The following is a 17,295-nucleotide window of genomic DNA, read 5'->3' as shown; positions in this document are numbered from 1 at the left end:
ATTTTTAAATCATGGTGACCATAGACTTGTGGCTGTAAAGACAATCATATTATGCAGTAGAATAGCTACCCTAGAAGAGTGCTAAAAGAATACGGCGGTGCCTCCAGACACTTAAACAAAAAAAATGCAGTTAGGCTTTCAATAAATAACCCTGCCAGCATAGTATCTTGCCACAAGTGTTTCACATATTAGACAGATATAATCATGCAAAAAGATGGATTTAAAGCACTTTAACCCATCACTACATATGACAATTGTTTGTATAAGTTTCGCCTTTTTTTTTTTTTTGGTCATTTTCAAGTTACTTTACTAAGATGTGGAATCTGCATATTCCAATCACTTGTTTACAAAGACTTGTACATGTGGAAAACTAGCACTTTGCCTTTTGACTTATTGAGACTGAAATAGTATAGATGAGCATCTGGTGTCCTTTAATGTCAAGGTAATGCAGATCAAAGTATGGACAATACAACCGATTAGATGACACATATAAAAATACACAAAAGCCCTAGAAAAGGTGTGTGTGTGTGTATTTTTTTTTTAAGTAGTTTTTTTTGGAGGGGAAACACAAATATGGAATTGCAGCTCCTAAAATGGGATATTTTTTTTAATAGTCATATATAATGTACACTGGGCATCTTTCAGTTTTTCTGTAGCAAAAAGAACAGACTAAACTTTTTTGCTACAGATGTAGCAAGACCAGCTGTCCCTAGCACTGTGGGTGAAATAGCAAAGGTCGGTGGCGCTGGGGACCTTGTCTGCTATGATTGTGCTGCCGGGGTTCATGCTTCTTAATGGGACACCTGCAGCGTTAATCCTTCTGGGCTGTGACTGTCTTTGCCACAAACACCAAGGTTGGTTACATCTGTAACTGCAAGATGGCCAAATATTGTTTTTCTGGTTATCGCGTGTGCGTCTCACTGAAGGACTGAGGACTGTTAAAGCAAGGTGGGGTGGCAGTTGTGGGGTGGCAAATAAATCCAATACAACTCATGGATACAAAATATTTATTTCAGTGAAATTAATTGCTTCACAAAATACATGACATTTTGGTGAACTGGTCCTTCAGTCCTACAAATCGAAGGCTGAAAGCCTTTCCTCAATATATTGCAAATCAACAATACGAAGCACTCTAGCACTAGCAATGTCTTGTTCAAAAGACTTTAAAATCCCCAAAAAAATTTTTTGGAGTAAGATAGTGGGAATGCAACGCGCTTGTGTGATTTCAGCTAAAGAAAATAACTTCTGTCCATTAAACTATTCATTCCAATTGTAACCAGGCTTTGCACTGCTAACATTTTTCTGACATCACTACTACAGCTAGTATGTTCAGTAAAATCTGTAGGAATTATTTAATCTATCAATTTGTGTATTCCTGTTTTCAAAAGGTCTGAATTTTATATTTTGAAGTGTGGAACTTCTCTAGCAAGCTTGGTGTAAGTGGAGTTAACGGGCCCTACCAACTAGTAGTGGTAATTCTATATATTCCAAAGTGGCTGCTTGGCCTATTTTGAGCTGCAAATGACAACTGGTGTCAATTGAATAATTTTTAGCCAAAAAGTCCCAACAGCTGCGTGGAGTGTATAGATAATTACTCCATCCATCTTCAGTTCTTTTAGAGTTCTTCACGATCCTGTACAGTAGGCAACTGCTCATTGATGTCTTTACATTTATTTATGCTCCTTAAAATAACACACATCCATAAATTTAATTAGAATTGTTTTGTCATTGGACTGCAATCGTACCATTATGGACATTATCGCAGTTTAATGTATAACACTCACTTGATAAAGGTCTTACGAAAAGGTTCTCAATGTAAGTTTACCTTTTTTTGATGCGCATAAATTAAGCAAGCTAAAGCCAGGTAAATGTTGGGTGAAAGGTATATAGTTACCGAAGGAGGTTTTTGAAAACTGCTCGTAGTCTCAAAACTGCTCGTACATCCTTTTTAAAACAATCTTCCACAGAAATATATTGAAACAGTAGGTGGTCTAGAGATCCACACTACTTTAAAGGTGAAGACCAAGTAATATCCTATGTATGTTTTAGGAGGGGAAAAAAAAGTTCTGTAGTATGACAACTCCAAATTAATTTTTACTGTATTATAATGTAACAAGCATTCTGTTTCTATAGCCTCCATTTACAAAGTCATATCCCCTTCTGAAAGGGGCTCTGGTACACTTTTTGACCCTGGCCCTCCTAGCTGTGCACCAATTGTAGCTAGTGACTGGTCACATGATCTTACCCACAGAACCTTGCATTTGGTTCTCTTCTGCTGCACTGATGGACATTTAGTGAACTGCCCAGCTGAATCTTTGCAGATTAATCACAGAATGAATCGATTGACAAATTGGCTAATTCCTTATCGTTTGGATTGTATTATTGTACATATTAAAAAAAAAAAGGGGGGGGGGAGAGGGAAACTGCAGATTGGACTGTTGCTTTAAGGGCAATGCATCTGTTTTATGTTCTTTACGTCACAGTAAAAGCTGTGATAATGCATGTAAACACACAAGTGTTATGTTTACATCTTCAACTGCTGCTCAGAAATAAATGAGGTAGGCTAAACTTGTACATGTATCAGTGGGATGTGTTGCCTTTAAATGACAGCATTTGCAAATTAAACATTTAAATTGCTATGTTACCAAATCATTCCTCCAATATTTAGATGCATCATGCAATAATAATGCAATAAACAATAACAATTTATTATATGAAACAGATGCTCATATTGGCTGTGGTGACAGTGAATTGGGTACACACTGCTCCAGAACTGCATGATACTCTGTTGTAGAGGTATGTACTCATTTTAAAGCTAGCCTACATCGTCCCAGTTTATCTCCTAATCACTAGATTTGTTTTAATTTGCTGTGGCAGAAAGGGGGGGGGGGGAAGATGAGGTCTTGAACTGGCATGAAAGGGAACATTGTTTCAATGCAGTGAACGGATATCAAGCAGAGCTTCTAGTAAGCCACAGTTTACTTCATGCTGAAAAGCCTGGAATAAAGTTGAACATCTGGCCTTGGTTATGGCGATTGAAGCCATGACTCCTGGCTTTGGTCTTGGCTCAGTAACAAGTGCCAATGCCCATATATACTGTATATAAAAATTTAAAAAAAGGACCCACAGTATTCCTTCACAGCTGCATCGACTACCTTTCACAGCTAACACTGGTGGCCCTTGGTCTAAGTCATGTACATATCACATTCCAATATGTCTGCTGTGAGGTGTGCAGAATGGAAAAATTGCAAAAAAGGAGTTGGTATTCCTATTCCAATGTGATTGCATAAAAATCATCCAATGCCATGTTAAGCTTTTTATATCAGCTGTTTATAAATCAGAATGTAGCGCATTAACTCGCAATGTACTGTTGAATGTAGATGCAAACTCATGTGAGGCACATATAGGTTTTAAAACTTTGTTTCTCAACATTCTCCTCAGGGATCTCCAGCCAGACCAGATTTTAAGAGCAACCAATGAATTGCCAAACATCTGTATATGAATGTGTAACTGGTTGTTTATCACTAAAGCATAGCTGGGATCCTTAATAAGGTGGTGCTGTTCAGTCAGCGTTAATTAAAAGAACCCACCCAATTCTCAGGCCAATGAATATAACATTACAAAAGGTGAAGTTCTGTGTCCTGAATCATTTCTGTAATAGTACCACACATCACTGCTCTTAGGTGCCCAAGAAACACCTGTCATGCATAGAAAATGTATAGTTTGCAACTGGCTATTAAAATGCCAGTGCTTTTCTCCATCATAGTGCCTGTATTAGGTGCTACATTTTAAAAGGCCAGAGCACAGGTGTTTGCTTGATGTAGCTCTGAAATACAGCAGTGCTACCCCATCTCTTCATAGCTTGGTTCTCGAGGATAGGAATTCCGCTGACATAACTAAGCAGGAACCAGACAAAAAGTGGGGATATGATGCTTATATACTGGAAATTGCTCAGCACGGATGAAGCAGAGAAGAACAGCCCACTCCACTGCAGGATCTCTCCCAGGTAGTTGGGATGGCGGCTATATGCCCAGAGCCCGCTCTGAATAAACTTGCCCTACAGAGATTTGGAAAGAAAGAATGTCACTTAGCAAAAACAATATACCAAAACACAGGAAGGTGGTCTAACACTCCCAAAGTGTAAAATATAAACAATACATATAAGTCAAAAATAAACCAATTATCCCAAAATATAGCAATAAGAGTCTGTGATACAATGCACACACAAAATCAGTGATACAAATTTGCAAAATAAAGGGCAAAACCGACTTCACTTAACACTTAGTAAAGACTGTTCCAAAAAGCCTTGATGCCAGTTTCTCTCCAATCCCAGGGGAGCGATGTAGGAAGCCATGAACATAAAGAAATTTACATAGTGCAATAATGCTACACAGTAAAGAAAACCCCCCCGCACATGCCTACTCACAATAGAGCAGATCTAAAGGAGCAGTAATCCAACCAGTGATTGCTGAATTACATACCATCTGGGATTACTACAGTCTCGGACAGAAAGAAAAAGAACATTGTGATTTCACCAACACTTTATCACAAAATACAGCTCACAAATGGAGGCTTACTATGAGGAGGTGAATAATGGGCAGAATAGGTACAAGATGTGGTGTACAGGTAAGTTGCGATCTCACCGCTCCACATTATAAGACCCACGGCATCAAACTTGTGCATCTGTCAGATGCTGGTGCGTCACTACCGGTCAGGTGATCTTCTCCGTGGACGTCAGAGTCTCCTTTAGACCAGCCTTCCTCTCTCAAGACCACTGTAAGCCATGCTCTACGCGTTTCGCTTTGCTGATGGCTTCCTCAGGAGTGGCTAATCACCACCAAACGAGTGATTATATACCCACTACCTTATCCCTATTGGTTTAGGACAGGCCTGCACAACTCCAGTCCTCGAGGGCCGGAAACAGGCCAGGTTTTCAGGATTTCCCCACTTCAGCACAGCTGGTTCAATTAGTGTCTCAGTCATACTGAGCCACTAATTAAGCCAGCTTAGCCGAAGTAGGGATATCCTGAAAACCTGGCTTGTTTGCGCCCTCGAGTTGTGCAGGCCTGGTTTAGGTAAACTAGCCAGCATTAAAGAGAGATGTGCTATTTTCCCTAAACCAATAGGGTTAAGGTAGTGGCTATGTAACCACTCGTTTGGTAGTGATTAGCCACTGCCACACTAAAGAAGCCGTCATCAGCAACGGCGAAACGCATAGAGCGTTGCTTACAGTGGTTTTGTGAGAGAGGAAGGCAGGTCTGAAGGAGCCTCTGACGTCCACAGAAGGAAGATCACCTGACCGGAAGTGACGCACTGACAGACGCGGAAGAGCTTGATGCCGTGGGTCCTGTAATGTGGAGCGGTAAGATCGCGACTTACCTGTACACCACATCTTGTGGTGTGCCCATTCTTCTGCCCATTATTCACCTCATAGTAAGCCTCCATTTGTGAGCTGTATTTTGTGACAAAGTGTTGTTTGTGATTTCACTATGTTTTTGTTTTCTTTCTGTCCGAGACTACTGAATTACTACCACATACCACCTGGGATTACTACAATCACTGGTTGGATTACTGCTCCTTTATATCTGCTCTATTATGAGTAGGCATTTGTGGGGGGTTTGGAATTTTTTTCTTTACTGTGTAGCATTATTGCACTATGTAGATTTGTTTACAGTAAAAACAAATGGAAAGAAAGCAGCTGTTCCTTTTGATTAACCGTTTAATTGAATTTGGACATAGGTAACCGTATTTCTAACGCCATAGGCTTGCAGTATATTTTAACTACATCCAGTACTGAAGGGGTGAAAATAAATCTATATCAAACACATTAGAGTGGACCATGCAAATTTGTGAAGCTATAAGGATGCGGAAAGAAGCGTCTTTGTTTAATGGATTCCCATTTCTATGTTGCTGAAAACAGAGCTTCACGCTTCTTAAATAAACAAGAGAGAAAGTAATCAACCACTCAACCTTAGTAGTCAAAAGTAAATAAGTTCTGTGGTCTAATAATGTGGTACATGGGGAATACGAACTACATGGATACAAAATGATGAAGAGATGATCACAAAAGAAACCCTTATTGCACTCAAACCATAAGTAGTCAGTATTAACAATGAACTTAATGTCTTCAAATGAGCCGAGTAATCATGATTTATTATCAAATTGTATTCTTGAGAAAGGTGATATGTTAATATTTTGAATTTTAATCTAACTCATCTAAGTGCACAAATATATACAGTGAAAAAATGAACAATATTAAGATCCCCGAAGGTGGGTAGGATGCTGGAGATCTAGACCAGCGGTGCGCAAAGTGGGGGGGGGGCGCGGGCAGTTGCAGAGGCCCCGCGCTCTTTTCCATGGCATTTAAATTAAATGCCGGGGATCGCGTGAGGCCTCTGCAACCGTTTACCTGGATTCAGCCAGCTGTGACGCGTCGCCCTTGCAAAGCCGCGGCGCCATGTGACGTCACACGCGTCAAATGACCCCCGCAGCATCATCTGACGCTGAGGAAGGTAGGCGGGGGGGCGTGCGCGAGGGACACACAGTAGGTAAATGTATCTTAGTCATTGAATTCTCCTTGAAAGAATTCTTTAACAGCAGCCACACAGAGAACTTGTGGTTGAGGTATGTGAAAAACGAATTGGATATCACATTAGAATATAATTCATCAGAACAACAACATCACCACTTCATTAGCTAGTAGATCACATAGAACAGTCGTCTCCAAACTTTTCAGTAGGAGGGACATGTGGTATATTCTACACATTCGCAAGCTAAACAAAAAAAACTTTTTATAAATGTGTATATATATTTTATGAAGTTTTTTTTGTATTTTGGGGTGGTAATCAGCATGATATGATTCAGAACAAAAGAGAAATTTGACAATTGCAAAGAAAGGATCCCGTGCTTCCACTGGGAAATTATATATAATGAGCAAAAACATTTCAAGTTGCTGCGGGACGGATATCTTGTGGGGGGCCTGATGTGGCCCCTGGCCGTATTTTTTGACTGTAATGGCCAAAAAAATTGCATGTGATGATAAATCAGTTGGAGACCAAATATGGTTCAGTTTACCCAAACACCTTTTTAGTAGCTAACCATTGAAAAAAAACAAAACAAAAACCACAATGGCTACAGTTTCTTGTAATTGCATCTAATGTATCCGTTTGGATATTAGAGCTAGTACTCTCCTTATTGCAATACCACCTTTATAGTGGATCATTTTATGAAACCCACAAAATATAATTGTATCCAATGTATCTGCAATTTGCAACAACACCACCTTTTTAATGGCTTGTTGATCATTTAGTGAAACCCACACTATAATTGCATCTAATGTATCCGCAATAAAGTTTCAACTAATGCGCTCTTTGTTGTCAATAGCTAAATGCTCGTGTCATGCAGCAAATGGAGATACATCAGCATTAGGTATTTAGTGTTTCCGTCTGAAAGGGTTTAATCTTTTAGGAGGAAAAATGGTGATATCGCTATACAACCAGGTTTTGGCATCTGTGTCGATCAGCATACGTCATTGTCGTGACGTCGGCGATAACCCGAAGTTCGTTTCGCACCACAAGTGTGCTTCTTCATGGGGGAGGAGTTGTAGTTGGTGCAGGTTTGTAAGATTTAAATACCCTTTCTCGGGCGTGTGCAAAAGTGTGGAGCCTAATTGTTTCAACCCCGCAATGATTCCTATTGGTTAATAGGAACACACACACACACACACACACACACACACACACACATATATATATACACATACATACATACATATACACCCCTGCTATTAGTTAAGGAATAATACATGCTATTTCCTAAATACATATTCAGCCTGATGATAATGAGAAGTAAATATGTAACTATAGATTATGAAGGGACAAGTCAATCATGTCCGGCTCTGTTCATACAAAGTGAATTATAATAAGAAATACAGAATATCAGATCAAGAATAAATATGCAGTTACCATAAGTGATGGCAGGATGCCCGAAGAGATCTTGGTTGAGGTAGTGATAGATTCACATATATTGTTAGTGTGGGAGTGACCTAGATCTAAATGGATCGCCCATAGGGTCAATACGGTCCGTACTATATAAGGTATCTATCTTTATGTGCTGTTTGTAGGAGTGTCCTAAGTCTATGAGGACTGCCTCTAGAGTCAATACAGTCCAATTTTAATTTACCCACTATCTAAAGTAACTTAATGCACGCACATACAATGTACTGTATCTCATTAGCCATCTTACCCACAAATATACTTATGGTAAGCAAACAGTATGGTATAGCCAGAAACATGACAAGAATCTAGTTGATCAAAAGTGCGTAGAATAAAAACAGATAAAATTAAAGGGGCTACCTAGTATGTAATCTATATCTAGGTTATAAAATACACCTATATGCACGCTGACCGACATGTATACACACGTGGAGTAGGATATAGTATTAAATGAACTGAGAATATGTAAAGCCCTCATTAAGACTTTGGGAACACAGGGTTTGGAGATTAAAAATCCACCTACACTGTATGTGATAGGTGTTTATCCCAGTCCCCCATACGCGGTCCTAATGATATCTGTTCAATACCCACAAAATGTAACATGCTAGAGTCCCCATGATGGGCACCATGTCTAGCCACCGGTGTATCATGGCTATTCCTCACTGATCCAATGTGTTCTAAGACACAAACTTTCAACTGTCTATGTTTTTTCCCTACATAGAGTTTACCACATTTACATTAAATAAGGTAAATAGCTCCTTTCCTTAGACAGTTTATAAAATCCTTGATCTGAAAGATTTTCAATTGTGGTGTCTGTAAATGTTTTAGTCAATGTCATATATGGACACGCCTTCCATCTCCCGCATGGGAAAGATGCATTCGTTTTTTGATTAAGCCATGTCCTTGTGGGAGTTTGTTGATAATGACTACGAACAAGCTTGTCTTTTATATTTCTTGACCGTCTGCTTGTCCTAGTTGCTAATGGGTTGAGGACCAGAGCAAGATCGTTATCCTGTTAGTACATGCCAGTGTTTCTTAAAAATACGTCTGATTTCATCTCACTGGTTATTATATGTCCCAATAAAACGTATAACCTCATTCCCTGTGTCTCGTTTCTGATTATTGGTCAGGAGGGTTGGTTTTTGGGTATTTAATGCTCTGTGAAAGGCTTTTTTAAACTGCACCTCTACTGTGGCCCCTTTCATAGAAGTGTGTACTCATGTTATCTGCTTGAGTCAAAAAAAATAAATCAGGAACAGATGAACAATTGTGCCTTAGGCGTAGAAATTGTCCAGTTGGGGATATTTTTAATGACGTGGAAGGGGGGGGGAGAGGGGTTGGCTATCTGCCCTTAACAGGCTGTTTGTTGAGGCTGGTTTCCTATAAATTGTTGTTTCGAGATCGCTATCACTTCCCCTCTTGATAGTAATAGAGAAAATTAATCCGTTCATGATCTATTTGTATTGTTAATCGTAGATTATGAGTTATTGTTCAACCTGATCAGAAACGCCGTGTTCTCACTTTACCCCTCCACAGCAGTAATATATCATCAATATAGCAGGCCCAGAGTATTATCTGGTCCGCATATTGATCCAGGGTGTCGCCAAAGACCACACTTTCCTTTCACCAGCCCAGGCAGAGATTGGCATAGGTGGGAGCGCATGTGGTCACCATGACAGTGCCCTGGATCTGGTGATAATATTTCCCGTTAAAGATGAAGAAGTTGCTACTCAAGGTGAAATCAAAAAGTTTTAAAATAAATTGATTATGTAATTGTGCCTCAATATTTCTTGACTTTAGAAAGTGACTGATGGCTCTCATACCTACTTGGTGTGGTATACTCGTGTAGAGATTCTCAACATAGATACCAACCAGGTATGTATCTTCATCAATATTGACACCTAATTTCAAGAGGATGTCCTTAGTATCTCTCAGATGATAGGGAAGAGAACTTACGAAGGGTCGAAGAAATGTATCTAAGTAAATACTTGCATTAGGTTAGGTTCCTCACCTTCGGGGATTTGAATATTGTTAATTTTTTCACTGTATAGATTTGTGCATTTAGAGGAGTGATGTTAATAAAATTGTATTATTTTGAATTTTAATCTAATATCACCCATCTCAGAATACAATTTGATAATAAATCATGATTATTCAGCTCATTTTAAGACATTAAGTTCATTGTTAATACCGACTATGGTTTTAGTGCAATAATAGGGGTTTCTTTTGTGATCTCTTGATCATTTTGTATCCTCTTAATTATAAATCAGAATTCTTCCCTTACAAGGTGAATAAAGAGATAATTATAGTATTGAATGCTAGCGTGCAGGTGACCATAAATTTTCTATTCCAACTCTGCGACTTAATACTAATTTTAATTATCACAAAGTTTATAGATTCTGACATTTTAGGAACACCTTAGAAATGTGATACAGATGTAGCAGACGTTATTGCATTTGCTGGCATGAGTGAAGCAGCCATTGTCAAATCACCCGTGCACTAACAGGGAGCTGGATTAATGCATTAGATCAGCTGTGTGAGCTTGCCAGCTGGTTCAATAATGTCTACTATATGATATCTGTATAGCTACTCGCATACTTCATGTTAAAGACAGTGTGACTAAATAGGTAGCAGGGCTTCAAAATAAAGGCGGCAAAACTGTCGGCAACCAGGTGTTAAGGTTGGTCAGCAGGGGGTTCGCCCATGCATTTTCATGTATGTTTGTAAAAGCAGTGACACTGATTGGTTTAAGTGATTATGGATGTGCAGGGGTTAAAACGAAACTTACTCCTTAAGAGAGCGATGATCTTAGCCTGTATCAGGCATTGTATGCCTGGGAAGGGGAACCCATTGTATGCGCATATAGCCGTTGGCAGCCCTCACCACACTAGCAAAAGTAGCCAAGAGGCTACCAATCGCACAGGGGCTACTAGCCACGTTTGTTCTCTCCCTCCCCCCCAGAGGACTGTTTGTGTTCTGGACTTCTATCGAGCTCAAATTGAGCCACTAAGAGACTAAAAGAGCAAAGCCTCAGCAGCATATTGGAGGAGAGTGTGATTAGACTGTGTGAGTATTTGCCCCCTTTTGTGAATCTGTCTTGGGGGTATTGGATAACTGTTGTACCCTACCCGTAATAAATCCAAAAGTTTATTAGCGCCTTGTGTCCAGCTAGTTGTACCTAGGTTTCGGAGAGGCCAAATAATAGGTTCAGATGGCAGTAAGGTACCCCTCCCCCCATCCCTCTGATGTGACAGGCGGCATTTACAGGAACAGTTCTTGAGCATATTTTTTACTTTACATGCTGTCCGAGCGGCACTCACTGCATTGTCCGGGTCAGTTTTGAAGCTCCACTTCTGTTGGTCTGCTATTGCCTGAGTGAGGAAACCAACCGTCCACAGGGTCCACCCAAAGTAGTCCAACAACCCAAGTGGCTTGTCACGCTTCTCCAGGTTTAACATCAACGATGGAAGGAGTGTCACAAATATCCAGACACCTGTGAAAAAATTAAATTGGATTATACAAGAGAATAGAAACCACACTGGTAGGCAGAACAGTTTTTGTTTGAACGCTTAGTGGCAAGCAGGCACCAGTGTAGATAGCACGCTCTATTTAATTGGGATTGGAAATATAGTCCACAAATACTTCTACCGAGTGCAAGCATTCTGCAGCCTGTTGTATTTGGCAGATTAAAGAGCCGCAGCTCAAATACTGACACAAGTACTGACACCAACTTAGCCACATACTGCGGCTGAGTTGCCGAAACTGCTTCACTAAACTGCAGCCCTCACCTTGCATTGTCCAGTAAATAAAAAAGGTTCCTGGTTTATCTCGCACACCATTGAACCGCCTGTCGTGTCCATCTCGGAGAATTCTCAGGAATAAAAACGCACCAAGCCTGGGAACAAGAAATAGAGTTTGGTTGACACACTACAATAATTTATGACACCGCACCCCTAGTCCTTCAAAACTGGTCACTTACCGTAGACCCCATGCTGTTATCAGCCCAGTCTGGATCTGCTGGCGTAAATACCTTGTTCCTCGCCAATGGAGACTGAGATGTGACAGAAGTATAAAGGTCCCACTACCTGTGTAATACAAAGATAACAGCTAATGCAGTGTGCAGCGACGCTGAAGAAACAATTGTTGGCATGTCATGCGCTGCCGGGAGATGTAGAGCATACAACCCACCTCTCACCCAGGCAGAGAGGAGCCTCTCCAGACAGCGCACGCTACTGAGCAGTTGACATGTTTTAAAGATGTCAAAATGTAGAAAGGCTGTGTGGCAAGAGCGAGAGGCGTTTAGTGCAGGCAAAAGGAGGGTGAATGTAATTTTTTTTTTTTAAATCAAACAGGATGGTTAGTGTGCTGTGAGGAGGTCTAAATGTGCTATGTTTTCAGTAGAACCAGGATTATGATTTGTAAGGGTGCATGTGGGGTATGTACTAAGAAGAGGGTGAGCGAGTGTGGTATTTGTGCGTGTGAAAAGGAGGGCAAGTGTGTTACATGTAAGAGAAGAACAGATAAGTGAGGTCTGAACAGCAGTGGTAACCCAAACAAATAAATATGTAGGGGTGACTGTACTAAAAAAAATTTTTTTTATCTGCAATAGTGCAGATCGGTGGTTAAGGAGCCGCCTATTTTCAAAGTTTCTGTTGATAACCCCAGATGTATGAAGGCAATTTTGGAGCAAAGAGTTATTTTCATCTTGCTCCTGAATATCAAAAAGGAGGAGTTAGGATGTATGTATCATACTGGGATGTATCAAATAACACTTCTAAAAGGTTTTCCCTTTTCTTTGTGCAAAAAAATAAAAACTGAAAAGCTGGTGTAGCATTAATTACTCAAATTAACAGATGTAAGAAACCTGATATACAACTTTGTTTAGATTCGATGCAACAGTGAGCAGAAAGATGCTTCAGTGCATCGAAGCAAAGCTTTTTGCATTCATACACAGCACCAATGAGTCATAAGTGTGGAGCTCTGAATGCAAATGTTATACATGAATTCAAAGGAGCAAGACCAAAGAAAATTGTGTGTGTGTTTTGTTTTTTTAAGAGGATTGGAACTGGGGGACGAACCACATTATTCTCGGCTACGGTTCTCCAGATACTTACCGGTGACGTTACGAATATTACCTCCTGGTTTCTCTATGGGATTTAAAGCAGCAGTCCAAACTGCCGGGTTTTTTATTTTATTTCCAAACCACCCCCCCTTTAATATGTGCATCAATACAATCCACACAATGATACGTAATTAGCTAAGTTGCTGATGATCGATCGGCAAAGATTCGGCTCAGGAGTTCACTAAATGGCTTTCAGTGCAGCAGATGAGGACCAAAGATGCAAAATTCTGTGGGGAAGATCATGTGACCAAGCAGTCACTAGATACAATTGGTGCACTGCTAAAAAAAAGGGGTGTGCCAGAGCCTGTTTCAGAAGAGGAAGTGACTTTGTAAATGGTTTGTATAGAAACAAAAAATGCATTCAAATGTCATGCATAGCTGTAGATTTTTTTAATATTTTCTCAATACAGAACTGATTAGAGAAAAAAAAACACACACACACACTATTGCTTGACTAGACAAAAAAGAAACTAGGTTTCGATGATCAGTGCTTCCAGATTGCATTCAACAATGTTACAGTCTCTTAACTGATGAAAAATATATCCACTTGCTTGAGAGGAAACAATACATTCAAGGCATCTTGGAGTCTGGCTATTTGTTAAGATATAATGTTCAAATTACGGGAAAGGTGTTTGTATAATGTCCTTGGTTGATAGTACAAACAGTGACTGTAGTGAGACAGCGCTGTTCGAGTCTCTTCCTAGATGAACCACCACCCTAGAGCTGTAAATATATCGTCCAGAAATGTTCCTCCCACTGTATAAACTGTAATATGGTGAGGAAACAAAAAATCGCCGCCATTTTTTAAAAAAAATTTTAATTAATTAACTGGCGCCCGGCCGGAGTCATTGCGGGCCGCACAGAGAGGCCAGGCGGGCTGCATGCGGCCTGCGGGCCGTATGTTGTGCAGGCCTGCTTTAAAACATGTAGGTGAACCATAAATTGATGCAATAAGCCTATGATTTGATTAAACAAATGTTATACATTAAACAGCAAAATGCATAATTTATTTGAAAGCTTTCATAAATGGAAATAATTCTACACAGTATTCATATAAACTGAAGAGAAAAAAAATATTAGTGGTCGACCCATTTAAATGTATCAACATTTGTGGATGTAGAATGTAAGCTACATGGCAAAAAGTGACTGGCTCTTGAAAACCTGCAGCTAATTGCAGTCATCTGTTCAAATGGCCAAATGCTTTCTGAGCCAGGCAAAATTTAGGTGGGGCAACGTAATTTAATCCTTGAAATACAACAGCTACTTATTGAAATTGTTTCAGAAAGGGTTTGGGCATCAAAAGTGCCACTGGGTGTTATACTGGGGATCCCCCTCTATGAATAACCACGGTGAAATAGGTGGTCCAGTCATTGAACTCTTGACATACTGCAGCTACCTATTCAAATTGGTAAATACTGGCTCCCATGCCCTGTTCGGCACCTATTTTGAAGAACCTGGCTAAATACAAGTGAGTTTTATGTAAGATACCATTTTCTGTGGAGTGCCACTATGAAATAAATGGCCCAAAGTCATTTAATCCTTGTAAAAATAACATTTTCATGAAGAAGCTAACTTCAGTCTTGTACATCTTTCAATATATCACATAGCCTTTCAGCATGGAGAGTGTGTTAGGTAAACAATAAGCATGGGGAGGAACGGCTCAATTAGTAGAAACATTAGACTGACCCTTGAGTCAGTGATTTGTGATTTGGCTCCATGTGACCCATGGTAAAGTAATATAATAGATTATTGTACTAATCCTTGTATTATTACCCATGCGGGTTGTGACTGTTATTTGTTACTGTTTAACGCAATCATTGTTGCAGAGCCCTCTTTAAACAGGTGCAGAAAATGAGATTGCATTGGGTCCCACATCAGCAGCCTCCTTTGATTCAATGTGCGGGTTAAATAATTTAGTGGGGGGCTGAAGCCAGCACCCCAGTACAGTGCCGTTTTAACACATGGGCACACTGGGCAGTTGCCCGGGGGCCCCACGCTAATCTATGCACAGACCAGAATTTTACACTAATATTCCGATCACCCGCCTAAACATTCAAATCTCCCGCTAACTCGGTAGAAGGAGAAAAATGATGACTTGTAGCGTATAGTTGGCATGTCTGCATTCGCAAGAGAAAATTTGCTGGGCCCAGTGCACTGCTTTGCCCAGGGGCCTATAATGCTGTTAAACGGCCCTGCCCCAGTGGGCATACAGAACACAAGACTGCTGTCCCCATCCTGCAACTGTTCAGTCTATTCCAACAAAATTTGAAAAACAACAATGTACCACAAAGTAACCGGAGAAGCATGTTTCCACCAAGCTGTAATACCAGTGGCTGCCAGGTGTCACTTGTGATTATTTATGTTATTCACAATTTTGTAAAACGGCACACAAGAAATATGGGTGCCTTCTATTGCAACAAAAGAGACTAAGAATGCATTTGCTTTACTTTGTAGAGCACATTAGGCTAACCTATGGATGTTTGACATCCACCATAAACTAGTGGTCTTTATGGCAAATTCAAGCACAGCAGCAGGATTAATTGATGTATAAAATGACTGCTACATCTGGCATTTAAACACGTGGATGCAAACCTCAAGTTCTGTACTACACAAGGGTAAAGTTCCTGTGCCACCAGCTACTTACATATGCAAACATATGTAGACCTGCTTTTCTCCTTAGTTTATTTATAAAAAAGCAAATTCGGTGTGAATACTGGACTGGTAGCAAACGTCCCACTGTCCTTATTTCTCACAGCAACCCAAGTATTAGCAACAACAGCAGCGCAACGAAGTATTTTGCGAGATCTTGACCAGTGACCACAGTGACTTTACTACCAAAATTAGTGCTCATGTGCAATACGGTGTCTGTAAATGTATTGAACATCGGGGGAAACTGTTTTGACTAGATTTTAAAACGAAGAATTGGAGAAGCTTCCTAAAAATTGACCAATTTTCTTTAAGCAGAAAGTTGAACCAAGTTAGTTAATAAAAAATACCATGACACTTCCAGCACTGTGTATACCACCTGAGGGCCCAGCTGGGAAACAGTGCTCTAAGTGAAAGTTGGCTGGCTCCACTCTCACTGTGTTTGTCGTTTGTGTGTGTCCCTGGATCCTGCACCACATTGAGGCTACACATTGTAATAAGACACTTGTCTTTTTAAGCTGTTTCCTAATACCATGAGAAGACCGGCCTCTCACAGGCCACACCCACCCACTGGCACATGCGCACTTAATTTTATGTAACTCCTCAGGGACCCGCCTCCCGGTTGCCAGGTTACAGGAATATGTTCACCACGTGACCATAACAGCCATTTGCGATTTGGGCAGAATAACCCTTTGGTAACGGACAGGGCAGTGCTAGTATCGGTAAGATTATCAAGCACAGGCAAACTGCATTTTCTTGTAAGCGTCTTTGCTCTTGCAATTCAGAGCATGATCGTTGCACTTCTAATCCACAGGCTTTGTCGCCCGCAGTAAACATGGCCGCCACTGAGTCGGGTTCACGCCCATGGTAAAAAGTTAACAGCGATGTTGGATAATAACGTAGAATCACGGAGCGGCCCGCTCCCTCCGCTTACCTGCCAGGTCATAGAATTTCTCGGTCTTGAGCAGCGCGGCCGCGGCCCACAGAGCCCACTGTATAGTGAGGCTCAGCCCGAAGCCCAGAGACAGCACCTGCAGCATGGCTGAGACCGACCTATAAGCAGTCACTCCCAGGCTCTCTCTCCTGCACTGTCATTGCTGGGGGCTGTGACCGCACTTCAGATACATACTGTCAAGTCATGTGATGCTCTTAGCATTATTAACCCCTTCCATTCTTATTGAAGTGGAAAAAAACACATTCAATTGCAATAAGTGTGACCAAAAATGTGAAAATGTGGCACGTTCCTATTTTGCTTAGAAGATGATGCAAATAGAGGTTAACAATTTCCAGAGGGTCCCCTCACTTCGATTGTAAGGTCTGTGGGGCAGAATCTCTCTTTGTCTTAAGTTGCAATTGACCTGTTGCACATATCCCCATTGTTTGTAATGTACAGGTGATTCTCGGTATCAGACGGCCCGCTTTCCGTCGTATGCCTTATCCGACGCTGCATTATGCAGTCCGCTGGACACATTATCCGACGTCGGACCTGCTTATCCAACGGTCACCGCCGTGGATTAACATGGACTCGCAATC

The 17,295-nt window shown here is 40.7% G+C and overlaps 1 protein-coding gene across 1 annotated transcript; it reads right to left on the bottom strand.

The window, feature by feature from the left end:
• Positions 1 to 990: 990 nt before the first annotated feature.
• Positions 991 to 16,878, bottom strand: LOC142490103 (uncharacterized). The gene is made up of 5 exons (XM_075591904.1): positions 16,697 to 16,878; positions 11,974 to 12,079; positions 11,783 to 11,889; positions 11,315 to 11,487; positions 991 to 4,057 (listed from the first exon to the last, which is right to left on the bottom strand). Exons 1-5 carry the CDS (start codon positions 16,800 to 16,802, stop codon positions 3,782 to 3,784), a joined length of 768 nt encoding a protein of 255 aa, XP_075448019.1. The 5' UTR covers positions 16,803 to 16,878; the 3' UTR covers positions 991 to 3,781.
• Positions 16,879 to 17,295: the final 417 nt, after the last annotated feature.

Source organism: Ascaphus truei, chromosome 3 (assembly GCF_040206685.1).
Source record: "Ascaphus truei isolate aAscTru1 chromosome 3, aAscTru1.hap1, whole genome shotgun sequence".
NCBI classification, from domain to species: Eukaryota; Metazoa; Chordata; class Amphibia; order Anura; family Ascaphidae; genus Ascaphus; species Ascaphus truei.
This window is presented reverse-complemented; position numbering and strand designations above follow the sequence as displayed.

What these genes read in the sequence shown, in the direction of transcription:
- LOC142490103 (XM_075591904.1), bottom strand. Translation starts at nt 16,802, where the DNA reads ATGCTGCAGGTGCTGTCTCTGGGCTTCGGGCTGAGCCTCACTATACAG. An exon ending in GAAATTCTATGACCTGGCAG is followed by an intron (nt 12,080 to 16,696) that starts GTAAGCGGAGGG and finishes TGTATTACACAG; the next exon opens with GTAGTGGGACCTTTATACTT. An exon ending in TATTTACTGGACAATGCAAG is followed by an intron (nt 11,488 to 11,782) that starts GTGAGGGCTGCA and finishes ATTTTTTCACAG; the next exon opens with GTGTCTGGATATTTGTGACA.